Source organism: Chaetodon trifascialis, chromosome 10 (assembly GCF_039877785.1).
Source record: "Chaetodon trifascialis isolate fChaTrf1 chromosome 10, fChaTrf1.hap1, whole genome shotgun sequence".
In the NCBI taxonomy this organism is placed as follows: domain Eukaryota; kingdom Metazoa; phylum Chordata; class Actinopteri; order Chaetodontiformes; family Chaetodontidae; genus Chaetodon; species Chaetodon trifascialis.
The window spans coordinates 20,915,574-20,935,612 of NC_092065.1; the positions used below are offsets into that span (position 1 = coordinate 20,915,574).

The following is a 20,039-nucleotide window of genomic DNA, read 5'->3' on the forward strand; positions in this document are numbered from 1 at the left end:
GTGTGTACAAGGGGTATATCTATATTTAAGCAGTTATTGGATCTTGTGCTGTAGATACAAGTTTTACACAAATAAAAACTTTTTTGTCATGACTGCCACCAAAATAAACAGAACCAAAACCGAGATGGCAGATCCTCCTGCTTTTTATAATAAAGCACCTTTGCAAATGCCAAGCTGCAGCTATATTCATGTGGTCATTAGCAACATGGAGTACTGAAAGTAGGTTAATTTTTGAATGTTAAGTGGATTAATATATTTTTTTTTTTTTACCTTACCTGCAAAATTTGCCAGGTCTCTAAACAACATTCTCACTTTTCATGTTACAAGAAATAAACAGGTCACCTGTAACTGATCTAATTAAGAAGAAAAACAGAAAGGAAGGAAATAGTGAAGGAGGGAGAAGAGAGGTCAGGGGTGTAAACTAGATCCTGGCTAAACAGCAGCTGAGGGAATTTCGCATACCTGAAAAAACAAAACATAAAACACAAGGACATGGTAATGAATGCAAATGTTGGCCCAGTTCTGAAGTCTGCAAAATGTCTACTGAGGTAAATCAAACACACCTAATGTAGTTTAAAATCTGAAACCATCAACTGAGACATGCATTTCCCCAAGTCTGATAGAGCAGCACAAGATGAGACAAAGAATCACAGACAACCTGACGTGAGTAAAGCAAATGAGAAGGATCAAGGTCGACGTGAAATCCAAACACGCAGGAACAGTTGAGAACGTAACGAAAGCGTAAAGCACAGAGACGGTTCAGAACAAACAGGGACGCCAGCTGTGAGCTCACACTCTCTGAGTGTGTGTGTTCGCTGATGTGTGTGTGGAAGCTCTGAGGAGGTAATTGATGTGAATAATGACCGTCTTGCAAGAACAGGACATTTCTAGACTGGAGCCATTATCAAACTGTGAACCAGGCACAGAGCTTTTAAGCTGCTGTTTAAAACACCCCTAGACAACAGCACAGATTGGTGTGTGTATGCGCATGCATATGTGCACGAGGGTGTCGAGGATGTGCGGATGCTTCTGATTGAGGCTCAGCTGCCAACAGAGGGCTTAATGCTATCTCCTCTCCTCTAATAGAAGGATTAGCACAGTGCTGTGTTAGACAGATAGCAATCTCTCCTGGCACATGTGCACATTAACAAGTATGGACAGAAGACAGCCTGTAAGCTCGGCTCATTTCTGCTGTTTCATGTCTACCTTCAGCAGATGACATTTCGATCTGAGAAGAAACTTTAGATTAGTGATCAAACGTGTCATTTCAAGTGCCATCTGACACATGTTTGATGTAAAGACGCAAAAGGTGTTTGCTGTCATTGTACAGAACAGCACCACGCGTATACTGTACAGCCTATATTACATTTTGAGAGGAGTTTTCTGACAGGGGAGCACTTGGACTCCCAGCAGCAGCTCTTAAGTAAAACAAGACTCAGTGTTCAGTGGCCCCTCGGGGCAGTCATTACATCCTGAAAACTATATATTGACAGCTTGCTAATTAGAAAGCCTTTAAAGCAGGGATGTGCACAGACATTGAGGGGCTGTTGCTCCAACCTGGAGTAGAAAAAACCCCTAACCCTGCTGCTTATGTGTTAGCCAGCTCCCAGGCTAAGACTGGTTCATGTGACAGCATAATATTGCATGATGTGATGCAAACATGAAAAGCTGTGCATTGTTTGGAAGCATATGTGGAGATTTTTATTCACATTGGTTATACTGTACATCATTAAACCACAAGCTCAAAAGACTCATCCAGAGCCCTCAATCAATTTTTATGGCTCTGGGACAGCTCAGCCAAAGACAGCAAATGGGCTGTTGCTGGGGCACCTTTAGCCCAGCCTTGTGCACATCCTTATTTCAAATATTCATCCTATGGGGCATATGAATGTGTGTCAGTGGCATTCTGCCCATTAGATTTTGAGATTTCTGCTGCACAAGTGAAACAGTTGGCCTGAGGGTGGTGTTAGTTGAAAGGTCAGGAGTTACAAAAATAGAGATGATCATCCCATGAGACATGAGAGCATCAGTTATTTACATAAATGCCCCAGAAACACATGTTCATGAGGCAAGGCCCTTCTCCAACAGGTGTAATGAAGGGAGCAGGGTGGTGGTGTTATAGGAGAAGGAGGTCAGTGTGGATGGATGGGTCAACCAAACCTTCAACTTTAACAGAGGAGACCACTGCTCATTAAGTCAACACTGGTCTCTTCCAGCCAAGACTGTTTTTAAAGAGGTGATGCCGTCCTGTCACGGCACAAAAGGTACAAAAGATTTTTGACTCATCTAGTGACACTCGTCTAATAACAAGAGAAACAATCAACATGAAACTACAGCACACATTTAAAAGAAATCCTCCAAAGATAATGACAAAGTTCAGCCACTTGTTTGCTCCTGGACATCTTCGCTACCTTTTGCTATTTGGATATAAGCATGAAAACGGCTACACAATCTAACTGAGGCTTCTGGTGAGCTTATTACTGACAGCTAGGGATGGAGCTGGACATGCTAATCACTGGTGTTTCCCTCAGCCATCTGCTCTAGTGGAGAGAAGACAACACACACACACACACACACACACACACACACACACGTACGTTGCGTTTTCATGTTGGGGAACCCCATTAGTAACCTTCACTTTTTTGGGACATTACACAGATTTTGCAGATATTCATTTCCTGGACACGTACCCTAACCACTACATGCCTAACCTAACCTTAACCCAAGTCCTCACCCTAAAATTATGATTTACACTATGGGGAGTCCCCACGATGTGACTGTGTAAACAGACACACACTCAGACACACACACACAAACACACACAACAGCTGCAAAATTGCCTCAGTGCTTAATGAAGAGGCTCATACAGACGAGTGGAGCAGAAAGAGGTAGAAGAGGAGGGTTTAAGAGGGAGAGCAGAAGATGAGGTTATCTCCAGGAAAGCTGTTATTTATAGACACAGACAATGAACCAACCAAAAAAACTTTGTTGTTCCTACTACTATGCAGCTCACACACACACACACACACACACACACACACACACACACACACACGCTCACAGAGTTTTAACAGGCTTTTAGTCTTTTCAAAATAACAACATCACAATCATACATAACCGCCACCTTTTGACTTCACTTGACATTTTAACTGAGTGCGAATAGAATTTTGTCTGATGAAGTTTGCTCCTCTGCTGGCTCCACACGGGGATTCATGCTTCCACCCCAATTATTCATCCTCTACACAAATATGTGTCGGGGCAGGTGTGAAAACAGGACCACTGGAAAGCCTGCAGATGACTCTGTTAGTGCGAGCTGGCTCCAGGACAGCGACACCAGCCACGGCCCAGTCATCAACAACTTTGTCATGTGAGTGTGAAGAGCCCTATCTTCAATTAGACGTCTGAAACCAAGCCACACACATGGAGTCACATCCATTCAGGCTCAGACGGTGCAACGTGTGAAGTCTCGCAAATAAGGGTGGGAGAATTATTGACTCAAAACTGAACTTGGGAGCAAACTGTGAAGCCGTGTGCAAAACAGGGCATCGGCGGCGTTTGAGGAAGCTGTCCTATTTCCACATTAACCAAACCATGACGACCTTATTCTATCACGCCTTCCCAGAATATTGATGCTATCTTTCTCTTTGGTTACATGGTTTGGAAACCCATCTTTAAAGAACAGAAACTCTCTGAAACAAACTGTTAAATGGTCTAGCAGATTGATTGGTGAGTCACAGCCTGACCCAGCGTCCCTGAACACCAGACAGCTCGATTTTAAATGACGACTTCCTCCCTTTGCACAGTGAAATTCAGCATCTTCCTTCTGGACAGAGGTTTAAAGTCCCAAGGTGCAGAACAAAGCAGTATAAAAATAGCTTTGTCCTAGCCGCCATCATTGCACAGATCCTTTAGAAGCAAAGTTTTAATATGTGTTTATTTTTCTTTACCTGCATTTTACCTTTTTTATTCTACTTATTTTTCTCTTTTTCAGTCCTGAGTATCAGAGCACTGTGCACCTTTATCATGTTTATCTATTGCACGTGTTGTTTGTATAATGTGTATCATGATGGATGCTCCTGTCAACAGCAAACCAAATCTACCTACGAGTAGAGAAAGTAACCTGAACATGGACCTGCCTTTTAATGACCTGAATAATGACCCGGCAGGCTCTTCTATATTCTATTTCTGTATAAAGTAGAAGCTTGTTGGAAATTCACGCCTTGGAAGGTGACTCTGTGAAGAAGTTGGCATTTGACCCCACAGGGAGGTTGTAAATGTTTTTCTTTCCTGCTGATGAATCAGCACCGACAAACACGTTCTCACAAATCAATTTTGTCAAAGGCTAACGTTTTAGAGAGTCCAGTAATTGGATTTCTCTGGCAAACACACACACACACATATACTTATTTGTCAAAGATTTTTTTTAAAGTCCGGGTAATTGGTTAGCATTTCCTTTGTATCATACCAACTCCCTGGTGAAATAACTCTATTTTAAATCATTAATACACAACCAACTTTTTCCACAATGATAAATCAGATAAATCCCTCCTTCAGTCTCCTCAAAGTACGAGAAGTCACCGTTGGAGAAATGTTATTTTTCTACTTCCCGAGTGGCAAGGTTGTTTTAAAGTTTAAACTTTGATTAAACTTGTTCTTCTACTTGGTTTCTCTTCATCCAGCATTGTCAGGGCTTTTCTCAGCCTCGCGCAAACACCAAATTCTGCTACGAGGTTTCCTGCAGCTTGTTTGTTTCTGCATAAACTTACCTACAAGTTCAATATCCTGGTCATTTCTGCAGTGTTGACACCCGCAGGCCCACCCACACACACGCACACATGCGTGCCTGTGCACACGCTCACACATTTCTACTGCTATACTTGAACTCTTATTCACTACATTTAATCCATATATCTAATCTTTTACAGCACGACATGTCTTGACCTTACACTCAAGTGCTAAAATAGCCTCTAAAGAATTGAGGACTGGAGAGCGTGTCCTCACTTTGTAAGAGTGAAACAGGTCCCCACAAAGATAGAATAGAAATACCAGAATACATCTCTCTCTCACACACTCATGAATGCCGGCCTGGTAAATAGCCTCAAAGGTCTAATTTTCAGACTTTATTGATCCAGCCACAAACCAATCTTCTTAGCAAAGCTACACCAATATTGAGGCACAGATCAGATTTCTATTACCTGCTTAGGTTCCATTGCAATTTCTCACTATTTTGTTGAATAAATATTGTCATCCACACCTCTTGTATTGGCCTGAAAGCTGGCCCTGATTCAACAGCCACTTTAATTTCAAAAATGACCAAAATGACGTGTTTCCTGTTTATAGACACACAGGGTGTGTGTGCAGGCAAGGGGCTGAAAAACATATTGGTGCAATGTCACGATAGCTTATTATAAACATTTTCAACATTTAGAAATAACACAAGTTGATGGCAAACAATGAAAACACTTTTCTGGAGATATATTTGAACGGGATGTTTGCTCTTCTTTAAAGTGTTTGCAGCCAGTTGCATGCTGAGATGAGTGACAGCTGTGAGACATGATGACGAGTCGCAATAATCATGCTAAACTGGACCGTACCAATAAGTTGAGCCACCAATGAGAGGAAAAAAGGCCACCAGAGCAGGATAACAGCTTAAAGCACAGTGATGCATTGGACACTAAATGGATGTATTTACATGATCAGGCTGTATTGTGCTTTAATCCTATGCCCCATTAATTATGCTTAAACCCTGTCATTTACTTTGTGATACTGAGTGATGGTGGGCTATTCATACTCATAGTATAGATATGTAATTTACAACTACATTAATGATCATACAGCTATAAAACTAGAAAATATAAATCACCCTTTGCTTAAAATTCAGTGTAAGCCTAGTTTATTTTGCATAGCCTATTATTTAGCCGTGAAGGCTGAATGGATGTATGGACATCAGTATGTGTTGAAGTATCCAGACCTCTCAGGTCATCAGGGACAGGTCTATTGTGTTTCCAGAATCTGAACCAAACAAAGTGAAGCAGCTTTCAGTTATTATGCTCCTCACCTGTGGAACATTCTCCCTGCACACCTGAGGTCTGCGCCAACTGTCAGCTCATTTAAATCAGGCTTGAAAACATTATTATTTGCTACAGCTTTTACTTAAAAGCTATATATTATTTGCTCAATGATGCTAATGCTAATGATTCTAAATGCTAAATTATTATCTTTTACTGGCTTCTGTTTTTAATTTTCCTTTAATTGTATTTTCTTTTTATTTTTCTATACTCTTATAATCTCTTTCTTTCTTTCTTTCTTTCTTTCTTTCTTTCTTTCTTTCTTTCTTTCTTTCTTTCTTTCTTTCTTTCTTTCTTTCTTTGAAATGTATGATTTTAATGTATTTTTATGCTTCTGTAAAGCACTTTGAATTGCCTAGTGTATGAATTGCGCTATACAAATAAATTTGCCTTGCCTTGCCTATGTGTAGTGGTGGAAAGTAACTACACTGGTTATGAAAGTATGTGCAATTTTGAAACATGCATTTTTTGGTGTGACAGTTGCTGTTCTTATGGGATGTGCAGGGCCGTCTAACACCAGAACTCCAGTTGTTACTGATCAGTGGCTCAGTGTGTCGTCCAGTGGATTTACTGTCTGTCAGAGACCTGAAGGTCTGTGTGGTGGAAGCAATCTTTATGTGCACCCAAACTTAACTTCTAATCACCTGCAGGACCTTCAAGTGAACATTTCTCCAGTGGGCAGATTCCACTTACAGTAAGCTGACGTGACACGAGGTTGATTTGCTGTGGTCATTCTCCGCCACGTGTGAAGAAGTGCTTAACTGAACACTTGCCAATGAAATCCCCCACAGTGATAGACTGTACAGTATCACTCACTCTCTGTTTGATAAAATGTCTCTCTGTCTCTCTTTCTTATCCTCTTCTGCATACCCATTCAGGCTTCCCTCCCTCATCTGTGTCAAGTGACTGAAAAGGAAATTGAGGAACGTTATGCATCATTGACATTCAACAGTTCATCAGGTATTCAAAGCCATATCCATCCATCCCGTTGGACACACACACGCGCACAGAGAGGGAGAAAGAGAGAGAGAGAGAGAGAAAGATAGAGCGATTCTGTTCAGAAAGAAGAGGACTCAGAGGTAATCTAAAGGATTGGACCAATCAGAATAAAAGGACCGGAATGGGGAATAAGAAGGACCGGAGGGAATAACATTACAAAAGATACTCCACATGAATAAAGAGTAAAGAATGAAAAGTGATAAAAGTGCATGATAGAAGACCAGAGGAATATTTGAGGCTTTGATGTTGGCTATGAGACGTTTCCTGCTGCTTTTCGCTCTGCATCCTCAGGCCTCTTATCGCTGGTGTCTCAGAACTCTTAAACATGGCATCTTTTTAGCATTCACCGATGATTTCAAGATCAACATATCAGTTTTGATAGTAGAAATATGTTTGGTATTGTTTCACCACGTGGCAGTTTGAGCAGGGTTAGTCGGTGATGCCTGAAATTTCATTAAGCTAATGCAAAGAGAGGTCGTTAGTGCATCAATGTGGGTGAGAATATCCATTAGCAGCAAAGACTATGGATTTATCCATTATAAACGAACATTATCTAATCCCTCTGATTACTGCAGCAGGCCCAGGATAGATATTAACTTCCATTTTATTTTATGTGCCGTGGAATGTATGTATATGCACCTCTGATTCTAAAAGCCCAAATATCTCCAACCTATAAAGTGATTAGTTCCCCTCGCTGATTCTGCACTGTGTAATGAAATTCTGCTTCTATCTCGACTTATCCTAGTAAAGCCCCAAAATACCTCTGTTATCTGGAAACATGTTACAGCACAGTGGGTAAATTATGGCTTGCTAGAAGTCATTTTTCTTTTTTCGGTGAGCTTAAATTCCTCCACAAATATGAGAGAACAAATTATCTGTTCATTTGCTCTGCCTTTAATATCTCAAAATAGCTCCATTGCCGCCAAATAACTGTTCACTAACACTAAGAGGGGAGGCACGTGCTTGGCTTTGAACTTGCACGTGTCTAAAAATATGAGTTTTAAGACACAGCCCTTCAGATTTGAACAAATTAGCATCATGTAGGGCAGATGAATAATGCTACATGATTCTGCATCCCAGAGGACGGGAATGAAATTGGCCCACAGGTCTCACTTTGGGCAGCGTCGGCAGGGACTGAGGGCAGTCTGCTCCGTCACAGGCTGAATACATCCACCTGCTCTGTTTCTGTCCTATCTGCCAAACCCATTTTGCAAATGTGAAAACTTTTCACAAAGTGTCTCTCAAGCTTTCCACCCAGTTTGAGCAAAACTAGCACAGTCAGAATTAAGCTCTTTATTGTGCATCGAATAAGCTCAAGACCCTTCGTTGCGGCCTTGCCCGTATCAATTTGTCATGTTTAAATAAATAAATAAATAAATAAAGACAGCGACGGAGATGAAAACGTGTTAATGGAACTCAATTTCTTTATCAGCACCTGCTGATTATGCTGTCTCCAGGAGAGGAAACGTGAAGACAGGAGAGACACACAGAAACGCTAACACAGCTGTTTCAGCAGCTGATTCGGTATTGCTGAGTATGACCCAGATAGGAAGCCGGATGTTTCTGACGTCAAGGCGCCGGTCAAAGCTATTAACTTTACTAACAATGGAGGCGAGGCTTGGAGTGTCCTCAGAAAGCTCTTCTAGATGCCGGGCTGGGTACGAAGTGGAGTCTAGTTCTGATAATGCGAGCCTCTTTATGGCAGCTGGGATATAATGCAGACAGTAAAATATGAATTTTTAATTTTGTCAAGCTGCAGAGCATTTCAAAGCAGTGAAAAGTGGAAATAGTCACACTCCCTCAGTGCTTAAAGTGTTTTTCAGTGCCTCCATTAACAGGCCAATAAGTGCAGCCTGTTCTTGCCCTGAGAATTAAAAGGCCTTAAATCTGCAGAGGGCTGATAGAGTTGTTGATTGGCCTCAGTGACTCCTGGATTGCTTTTCGGATATTTCAGCTGCGAAGGCTGAAAAGTTGCACTCTACAAACAAAACAGCACATGACAAAGCAACATTATTAGAGCAAAATGATATATTAGCTCTTTAATGCGTTTCCCTCTAGATCTCCGCTCTAATTAGCCAGCTTACTCATTATGGAAATGTGACTTTTCATTTATGTAAATCACAGCCATAGCTCAACATTACTGATGCCCCTATATGCAGAGAATCACTACAATTTCTCAGACCTACTCGACTTTATCAACTCCAACTACAAACAATGCAATTTCTTCTTGACTTGGGAATGTTTAAAGCTGCACTAAACCAATATTTTTTTATCAACATGGTTCAAATAACTACATATAATGAGACAGCAGCAGCTTGTAGTGATGAACCCAGAGAATTGCGACCTATTTTGTCATACCTTTTAACTTCCCTTTAGCATCTTTTAGCACACTGTTGGTTTTCTGGCCAATAACTCTGCTCTTATCAGCAATGTTTTCAGCAGCAGGCAACATGTTTTCAGCAAAACAGCTCTGATAAACCACCTATAGCCCACCCACCCAGGACCCCATAACAGACGAAGTTAGCAACTACGTGGTGAATATCGTGTAGCATCTAACAGCTAGAGGCTAGAGGAGCTTATGGATACCAAATGAGGAGCTTAAAGCAGAGTGAATACTGGACTTTCATTCATCAGGTGGATAAAAAAAACCCCCAAAACTTTCCACCCTGATAATATGTAAATGTCTCGTTTCGGCTTGCTCTGCTGCCCCCAAGTGGCCACAAAACAACAAACAAACACAACCAAAAGTAACTTCATGAAGCTTTAATAATGATGCTCATGATTTGATAATATTTCTGTGGACAGATTTTTAAAACTAGGACAAGACGCCGAATGCATTCTTACGCAGCCTTCTCGTTGTGTACAGACTAAGGGCATATCACTCACTCATCTCTGCTTCTCTAATGCAACTTTATGCAATAGTTGCCCTCTCTAAATCCCTCATTTAAAATAACAAAGACCGTGAAGCAGCGCAGCTATATACTGCAACCTCTCTGTGTGATTAGTGTTTGAAGAGGCAGAACAGAACAAACAAAAGAGAAGCGAACAGAATGAGAGCACACTGACCTGCGGTGTCATGCCGTGACAGAGGTACATGATGGGAACGTTGTCAGTGTCAGGTCCCTGGTCCAAACACAGGTTGTCTCTAAGACTGTTCTTCAACTGTAAAATAAGACAGAGACAACACGTGAAAAAGAGGTGGACAGAAAGCGAAAATGAAAACGTGATCTGATGTATCTCCAATTATGATAAAACTCCAAGCATGCAGGCTTGTACATATGACTAATACAGTAAAAGACAAAGGAAGAGGAGGAGGACACCTCTCTTTTATGCACACAGTTAGTCATCATATTTGCGGCACAAACAATCTCCACTCCCACTTAATGCAGTATCAGGCTGTTAGAGCTCAGTAATATAAATGGTTCAGTGTTTTTGTAAATACTCTTATTGGCTTTCTTTCCGATATCAGTCTCTTGTCTGTGTGTTTGGTTTACTTATGTTAGCATAAAGACTGGAGGCAGGGACGAGCAGCTCGGCCAGCTGCTGAAAACACACCTCTCATGAACTTTACGACTGTCTGATTCACACGTCTCTTTTGTTTAACCCTTCCATCAACAATGTAGAAGCAAACACTGAACACATCATGTCTCCAGAGTGATTCTTCTCATCTCAGATTGAAGCATGTTTAAAAAATGTTTAAATATTCACCCCTGGTTTCATTTATAGATGCAAATCTTTTGACATACTTCGTGTAGAAGGCAAGCGAGTCTTTCTCTTTCTCCCTGCACCCCTCTCTGTCCCCTCCATCTATCTTTCTCTCTCCGTCTCTGCATTATTAATTACTCCATTATGACAGAGTGGCGCGCTACACGGCTCAAGTTGTGTGGCTGAAGTGAAGATAAATGGAAGCTCTGTAGGCTAATTACTGCTTGCCAGGAGAAAGTCATACAAACACTTTACACTACCCTTCACCTTTTTTTTTGGCAGCCGCAGAGTAATATTTCAAAAAGGAAAAGCATCTGTACATTTTGGATTGCAGGTTACTCCTGATTTGGCTGTATTCCACAGAGCATTATAAACTAATTTCGCAATATGTGTTAATTAACACAGGGCAATCAATAGCGCTCACATTGTCCTTGTTCCTTCAGGCATTTACAGGAAAGGGTCACACAGGCAGATTTTAAAGGAAAGTTTTACTTCAACTTCTTTCTATTTTCTCATTATCTGCTTCATTTTAGCGACATTACCTCATTCCCAGATGTATTATCAGGGTTTAATTCCCAAAGAAACTGTGTTTGTGCTGGTTTATTATTAACATTATACTTATGGTTCAAAGTCCAAAGGGGCAGAACCATATTGTGTTCTTATTATGATCATTATTAGTCTGCTGCAGTGGCTCAAATTGCCATGTGCTGGAATGAGCTGACAACAGGAAACTCGGCCTCATAACTGGAAATGATGTGCAAGTGCTTCCCAAGAAACATGAGCCAGATCGTCCAGATGGTGGTGCTCTACTTAAGGCCCAGAAATTCAGACTTTGAAAAGCTGCGTCTCTCACAATGGGACGTCCAGCTCAATGTCCTCTATGAAAAAGCCTCTTGGACCATAGAAAGTCTGCCATTATGGTTTTTTTGCTAATTGGCATCAACTGAAAAACAGTTATGTGACTCACAAGTAACATTTCCATTATAAATAAGTAAGATCAGTCAAAAAACATGGCTGCCATCAACCAAAAAACCTTGCAAGGGTCAGTCCTTAGCAGAAAAATGGGCATAGCTTGTGGACGATTTATCCAAACATTGCAACTTTGGGTGCATATCTACCAATATGCCAACAAAGGCAATTTCAGCCCACCCCATATATTCAGCTAGAGAAACCAGAAAACTTTCCACCCTCAGAGTCTGATTTAGGAACATTGTGGCAGATGAGAAAGTTGTGTGTGACCAGCCCACAGCAGAGTCTTTTCCATCAATGTCTCTGTCTGCGGGTCGGGTCAAGCAGTTTGAAGAGAGGGTCAGCCGTCACAAGTGCTGCTTGAGATGAATAAGAAGAAGTCTGCTCTTAAAAAAATGATGACGCACTGGCTCTCCATGCTACAGTTAATGTGTGCATCACTCCCATTTCCTTCTATACACTTTTTCTAGACAGTTTAAGCCCAAGGCTGATATTCATAACCAGTCAATTGTGGGAAGTGGTCCAGAAAACATTCGCACTGTGTGAGTGATTTAAACTTCAGAGATCCTACTTGGTCATTACCGGTTATTTCAAATGTTTGAACTGAACTTGCTCAGAGTTCGTGGGTGCTTTGGTTCTGTAGTACAGTAGAGCAGCAGTTTGTCTCAGGCATTTTGAAGGTTGCATGGAAATGAGAAACACAGAGCAACCAAATCTGCAGATATACGTCCTTAAAGTGGCCACAGTCAACATGTCTGCATTCTGTATGTGATTTCTGTATCCCTGTATCTCTCCCACAGAGAGTTGTCACCTTACTCTGCAGTTCCCCTCAGCTCTACTGGGTTTTATAGCTTTAGTTTTATAGTTTTAGACTAAGCAAGCAGTTGTTTGAAGCAAAAAAACCTCTAAAAACTGAATGTTTGCTACCTGCCCAGCACCGTACGACAGGCAGAGAAATTTAGAGGCTGGTAAACATTTAGCAGCTATAAGCCAGATATTTCCCTCAGGAGTTGGTGGAGACCAAAACCAGGTGGCTGGAAATACGGCTCCAAATGAATGCTAATGTTGCTGCATGTCTGCTGAATGTGCAAAAAAGCCGAGGGTTTGCTCACACAACTTTATGGTGATTACACCAGTGTTGCGTTTACAACCTGCGTCTGCTTTCCCCATGTGGATAAAATATATTGCAGGTTTATATGTGTTTACCGCAGCTACGAGCCACACTAAAAAAGTTGTGACTCTCTTACTTTTGACTTAGGTTACTTCAATACAAGCAGAATGAATCCAATAAACATGACCAGGTTTCTGGTAATTACAGTTTTAAAGTTATTCAAAGTTTTGTTATGTGCCTTAAAGTTGCATTAATGTGTTTTTGGCCACTATGAGGCAGAGACACTATAAAACAAGCAGTGCTTTAGCAGAAAAGGTGCCTAAATAAGCATCTAAAGATGCAAAAGAAAGATTATCATCTGACTGGACTCATGTTTCTGTCCACTTGATAGATGCAAGTCCAGTGTTCCCAACCATTTTTGCTCTGATTTGTCTCCAGTCCTGAGAAATACATGTCTATTTAGCTGCTAAATGCTCCACTATGTTCACCAGCTAGTTGCTCACTCTGTCCGCGTGCTGTTTGGTCCTGGGAAGGTAGCATACAGTGGGTTTATCAGAGCTTTTTTCCCCCTGGAAGCAGTCGCTGAAAACAAGGTCATAAGAGCAGTGACACTGAACCAAACAGCAAATGCGCTGTAAAGCCAAAACCATGAAATAAAAGAGGCGAACCATGCCAGTGGAGCTTCAGACTGGCTGATAATTCTCTGAGGATTTGTCCCTATTAGCAACAGCTTTCATTATAACTACCTATTTCCCTCAGTGTTAAGGACACATTGAGAAATCTTGAATGTTATAACTGTCATTAGATCTGTCCTGATAGCAGTTTGGCTTTGAGTCTCACGTTCTACCCCTTTTCTTCCACAGCGTTGTAAATATTCTGTGGCAGCCATCTTAAGCCATGCCATTCAAGTGACCTTTAAAAAGTGGTGATTTGAATAGAAATGCCTGTTTATCCATTCAAGCTCTGTGGTCTGAGCCGATGTCCGCTTTACCATTCCTCATAAATGTTAGCAAAATACAAACATTAAATTCTAAAGATGAATGAAAAGGCTTACTGGCTGCATCCCAGACTCATAACAAACTCCAAGTCCAAAAGGTGCAAAATTTGGAGTTTAAGATGTGTGTAAAAAGGGGAGACCTTCATTTTCTCCCAATATTTTTATATCAAGCATGCAAAAGCTTTCCCTCTCCACCTGCTGCAGAGTGCCCAGTCATCCTACTTGCTGTTTACACTACATAGATCACTGACTACAGATCTACCTCAGTTCACTCGCTGCATCCCACCACTCCTCTGCAGTCACATCACACACAGTCCTGTGGGCTTTTCCACGCCGTTCTTGATCCACATTTGAGGGCCGAGCTGAGTGTTCTGCTTCACAGTATCTCACGCTGCTGTCACACTTATTACAGTGGTTCAATAATAATAATAATATCGCAGTATGAACTAGTTTCATTAACAGCATTTTGTCTTAAGCCAAGCTAGCAGCCCTGTGAGGCTCTGCCACAGCAGTGTTTTGAGCTAATGTTAGCATGCTAACATGCTCACTGACAACGCCAACAGGATGATATTTAACTGGTATACTGTTACCATGTTCATCACTTTAGTTTTGGCATGCCAGCATGACAATAACTGCCAATCAGTACTAAACCAGAGTACAGCTAAGCTTATGGGAATGTCACTAGTTTTGCAGGTATTTGGTCTTAAATGAAGGTGTTGGAGAAATGAAAACTCTAAACTGATAGTTTAAAAAAGTGTCAGGGGATCAACAAGTTATTACAATTCAGCCCAAGGGAAACATGAATGTACGAATGAGTATTCATGACAATTCTTCCAGCAGTTGTTGAGATATTTCATTGAAAACTGCATGTTGGTGAAGTAAATGGGATTTATCCTCTGGGTGCCATGAATGGTTTTTTACAAAATTCCACGGTAATCCATCCTGGGATATTTCAGTCTGGACCAAAGTGGTGGACTGACTGACCAGCTCACAGACTGACGATGCCACCCATGCAGCAATAATGCAAGTATGGCTAAAACGTGTTGGGTTGACAGCAAATGTGATTCCAACTCGTCTTTTATTTCAGGTTTCAAATGACACCTCACCTGACCAATCACGATCTGCCACACGAAGACTAGTAACAAGAGCGTCCAATAACAAGTTGAACAGTAGACCTTCTTCTCTTCTTCCGTGTGAAGATCGAGCCAATCGTAACCGAGTCTGCAGATGACTGACGCTTCGAATGGGCAATGAAATTCTGAAAACGGCGACATGCCGCTTCGGTGGGTAATTCACAGCTGAGTCACCTCAAATTAGGGATTTCAGTGCTACTACACACAGTTTGAAGTGATAAACACAGGAAATGGCCTTAATAAAGAGATATATAGTCAAAAATAAAGGTATAAATCCCTTAAATATGAATATATCATAAATATCAAGAATAGATATACAGTATATGTAGATAAATATATAGTAAATTGCCTTTTTTGGGAGGACACCTATTTATCCCATTAGAGAAAACATGAAAATATTCCATTTCCGTGGTATTGATATCAGTTTTTATGGAACTTGGACTATGGTAAAGCTTCATGCTGTCTGATTTCCAGCTATATACAAAAAAAATATTCAGGTGGAAAAAAAGCCTTTCTACTTCAGTGCATTCAAACTTCTATTACTCAGTACCAGAAGCACTCAAAGTGATTCTGACTGCTAGTTCAGAGTGATACCTTTCCAAAGACATCAAAATCGTGCATGTACTCCAAATGGTTCAACAGCTATCAACTTACTCTGCATATGCATCGGATAGGCGTTTTAGGCAAATTTTCACTGCACTGGTGAGGGTTAAATTGCAGTGAATATGAAACTTTTTTATTCTCTCCCTTTTTGAAGTACACAGTGTGCTTGAACAAGGCTTCATTTGGTCAAACCTTTCAAATTCATCACAGCATCCGAATGTGTTTCATTTAAAACAGCTGGACGAATCTCAATACACCGTATCATCTCCTCTTTGTTCAATATTTACCGGCTGTGAGCCGTGCATTCGTGCAGCTTATGCTTCATGTTAAATAAGAGATGAGTTTATAAACAGCATCCACAGATGGCATCACAGCAGAACACTTGTTGTACCCTCTCCGGCTGCTATCTCCTGTGAGAGATAGTTTTTTGTCAAATATGTAAACTTCATATCTACATCTCTCAGATGTCACTGCTGCAACGCTTTCATCTCGCGCGCTCAAAGCCGGGCCCCCGCACATGCTCAGTAGTGTCAACAAATAACTCCATCCAGCTCGCAAGTGTTTATCTAACAACAAACACAAGAGGTGGCACAGAGGCTGTTCTCAGAGCTGCTGCTACAGAACCAAACCGCCCCCCCCCCCATCAGCGCGTTTGATTTTTCTCCTCGGTGACAGACCTGAAGTCATGCAGAGTCAATAAAGCTGAAAGAATAAAACCTTTTCAACCTGAAGGAAATGGGCTCTGTGTAATATTCAGACTGCATTCAAACTCGCACAAGACAGACGACTCAAACTATATCTGCACTCAACTTACAAGTTTAAAGAGTTAGAATGAAGCCGCAATCAAAGATCACAATCAAAAAGGAAATTAATAAATTATTAGTACTTGGACTCAGCAAGAAGTGCTCATTTTTCTTCCGCTATCAGCAGGAGCAGTGGTGGGATAATTCTACTCAGCTTTCAACAGATTACTGTCATTTTTCAATTATGCAAAATCCTCCCACAGCCGTTAGCTGGAGAGAGGAATAGCCATGCAGAAATTAAGTGGCGTAAAAACGTTCACCCTTTCAGCGCCCCGCTGCTGTGATTTGAAGTGAGCTCTTTCAGCAGAGAAGTATATATCCCAAGTTGCGCGTGCAATTAGACTCAGCCTTAATGGAAAAGTTAAAGTTTTACAGCTTGAAATACTCGGAAAAGTTAAGTTCAGTGGAAATGTTTAGTCATGAGTAGGTGTTATACTATTTCACTTCAATGCTCATTAGGCGACTGTACCTATAAAGTATAAAATCATCTGGCCATACGATGAAGCACTTGGAATAACACAGAAGCAGCATGAATTCCTCATCGCGCCTCACCTCCGAAGCAAACAGAGTGACGGAAATATTCAGGGGTATTCTACTGCTAACAAGCAAGCTAGTCAAGCTGAAAAGTGCAGTCGCCCTCTTGCAAAGCTGCTGAATTTTCAGGGCTGCTCTTTGATGGATCATCAGGAGGAGGTTATTTACACTGTGTCTGTGTCAGCTGATCAGAAGCTCGACTAGGGACTGAGAGGTGCAGCTTCATCATCTATCACGCGAGAAGCTGAAGCGGAGAACAGTGAGGGAGACACCGAGGAGGACAGTGAGGAAGATTGTTTATTAAGACCGTGCTGTGAATGGGGTGAGTGCCAAACACCATCTCCTGGTTCTTGCCTGAGATTAGAAAAGCTATGTGCAGCCCTGAAAAAATTACAATAGATTTCAAACTATATTGCCAACCTGAAAAAGGAGCATTTAGCCTCAGCTTTCATGGGCACGTTAAGGCATTACAAACTGAAATCCATCCATTCATCCATTATCTATACCGCCTATCCCTTTCGGGGTTGCGGGGGGCTGGAGCCTATCCCAGCTACAATGGGCGAGAGGCGGGGTACACCCTGAACCGGTCGCCAGCCGGTTGCAGGGCCACATGCAAAGACAGACAAACATTCACACTCACACTCACACCTACGGACAATTTAGAGTCATCAATTAACCTAATGAGCATGTTTTTGGTCTGTGGGAGGAAGCCGGAGTACCCGGAGAGAACCCACGCATGCACGGGAAGAACATGCAAACTTCACACAGAAAGGCCCCGCCTGACCCGGGGATCGAACCGGCAACCTTCTTGCTGTGAGGCACCCGCACTACCTGCTGCGCCACCGTGCAGCCCACAAACTGAAATAGTAGGAAAAATTAGTGAAGACAGGAGAAGGTATTTGTGCTGTCTCAGTGCTATTAAAGTGCTAAGGATACAGCCGAACAAGTTTCGGTTGGTTTCTATACAAGTTTTTAGTTGGAAACAGACAATCCTAGAAACTGCCATGCAAAAAACGACATTACAGAATAGCTGCTCTAATCAATATTTTCATATTAATAATAGATCTAATGACCATGAGGACCTATACGACACTCACTTGCAGCGATAAAGCCACAGAAAGATTATCACTCCATAGAGCCTCCAGCTTTTTTTTTTTTTTTTACTGTTTTCACTGCCAGTAACTTTACTGTTGTGGTTCACTCTCGCTGCTGTCATTCCCCTGCTGCCGTGCTGCAGGAGGCAGCTGCGTTCAGGGGAAAAAGCTCTGATAAACTCAGTGTCCGGCAACAAACAGGAGAGAGACACAGTCAGTGACGAGCTGGTCACATAGTGGAGGATTGAGCAGATGAAGAGTCAGTCACTTCCCTCAAGAGCTGCTAAAAGAGAATGAATGCTGGACTTGTGTCCATCAGGTGGACACAAACACGACTCCACTGCTGATGTTTGTGTCCAGTGTCTGCTGAACGTGTAAAGAGGTAAGTGCTTGTTAACAGGTTCCCCATAACAATATTCTAAGATGATAATATGTTGTTAGATGTGTTTGGCTCCCTGTTAATGCAGGTTAAAATAAACACAATTAACACAAACAAAACACAAACACAAACAAAATTAACGGCCTCAGTGAAAACAATACTCAGACAGCGGCGGAAATATATTGTGATCACAACATCCAAAAACATGACAGCATAGCACTTTATCTCAATACAAATCTTAATTGTGGGAGCACAGCATGAAGGGCCTTCATGCATTATTGTTGCCTTTTGGCTGAAATGTGACAAGAGGAAAGACATGAAAATATGTTCACACATTTTTTAAACTCCTTGCTGGTAAGCTGCCATAACAAAGGCATATTATTTTTTGATAAAGCTAAAGGAGCGTCTTGTTTCTGTTTCATAATGAATTCAAATACTGCTGAATACTTTATGTTCTGCTTTGAGGACTTTCTGTGGGGACTGAGTGAGGACGCGTACGGTGCACTGTTTCTCAAACTGTGGGCTGGGATCCAGACTTTGTGGACTTGTTCTTTTGGGCTCCTATATCAAATGAACAGCAGTGCAGTTTAATTTGCGAGCCTATCTGTCAGGGCAATGATAATGAATTTACTCAAATTGTGGTTGCAGACGGTAAATGTTTAGGAATCCCAGGAACTACAGAGACAGTTGAACTCACCACGCCATAAGCAACCGTGTTGCTGTAGGATCGAAGCTCGGGGTAGATGTTAGAGAGGAACCAGCTGAACGGTCGGCACTGGAGTCTGGACCGAAGGGTCTTTCTCTCAGAAATGTCCCCAATGTCTATTCCCGAGTTCTAGAGGGGGAAATAAATAAAAGCATATCTGAGTTGACATTTCACTTATACTCTAAGGACAATAAGCTTCAACTTCCTAATTTCCAATATTGCAATAATTCAGAAACGAGTGCAGAATTCAGGGTCATTTCAGCACCTCTGCATCCTTAGAGCGGCAACATGAGCTCCAAATAATACTGAGAAACACACCACGGCAATCACTGAGACAAAGGCGTGGATGTCAGTGAGTGAGCAGGGACTGAACTGAGGAAGTTTTAAAAAGAAAAATTGGAGAGAGTTGGCAAGGCAGTGCACAAACCACAGGTTTTGGGCTGCTGCTGAGAGGCGTAATGGATGATTGGATGATAAACTGACAACATGTGATGATTGAGTGATTGCTCAAACTTGAGAATGTGCTGCTTTTCGCTGTTATAAACCGCTGAAGATCTGATTTACCGCTGGCTGGACTCAACACACAATATGAAATGAGTTCGCCTTGGGCTCTGCCAGGATGTGGAGGGCATTTTTCACTGCCGACATTTCATAGAAGAAAACATTAACTGATTAATAGAAAATAATGATCAACAAATTGATCAATCGTCGAGCCCAACATTAGGCAACAGTAGCTGTGAGCACTGTTTCTAAAAAGACTATCTACATCTCACAGAACAGACGTGGTTAATAGTGAAGAATTGGAGACATAAAGGACTAAAAGGAGGAGCAGAGAAGAGAGAGGAGTAAGCAAACAAGATACAGAGTGTCATCAAATTGTATAAAATGACCAGCTCTACTTATCCAGATGTATTTAGGTGCTTATGCTATAATGAGCA

The 20,039-nt window shown here is 41.6% G+C and overlaps 1 protein-coding gene across 2 annotated transcripts in view; it reads right to left on the reverse strand.

Annotated features, from left to right (window-relative positions):
* The window catches only part of galnt18a (UDP-N-acetyl-alpha-D-galactosamine:polypeptide N-acetylgalactosaminyltransferase 18a), a 154,465-nt gene that overhangs the window by 19,912 nt on the left and 114,514 nt on the right, over window positions 1-20,039 (reverse strand). For both annotated transcript variants that reach the window (XM_070972741.1, XM_070972740.1), the window contains exons 8-9: window positions 19,093-19,230; window positions 10,134-10,229 (exon numbers count right to left, since the gene is read on the reverse strand). In XM_070972741.1, coding sequence (XP_070828842.1) covers window positions 10,134-10,229; window positions 19,093-19,230 — 234 coding nt within the window. The remainder of the gene's footprint in view (window positions 1-10,133; window positions 10,230-19,092; window positions 19,231-20,039) is intronic.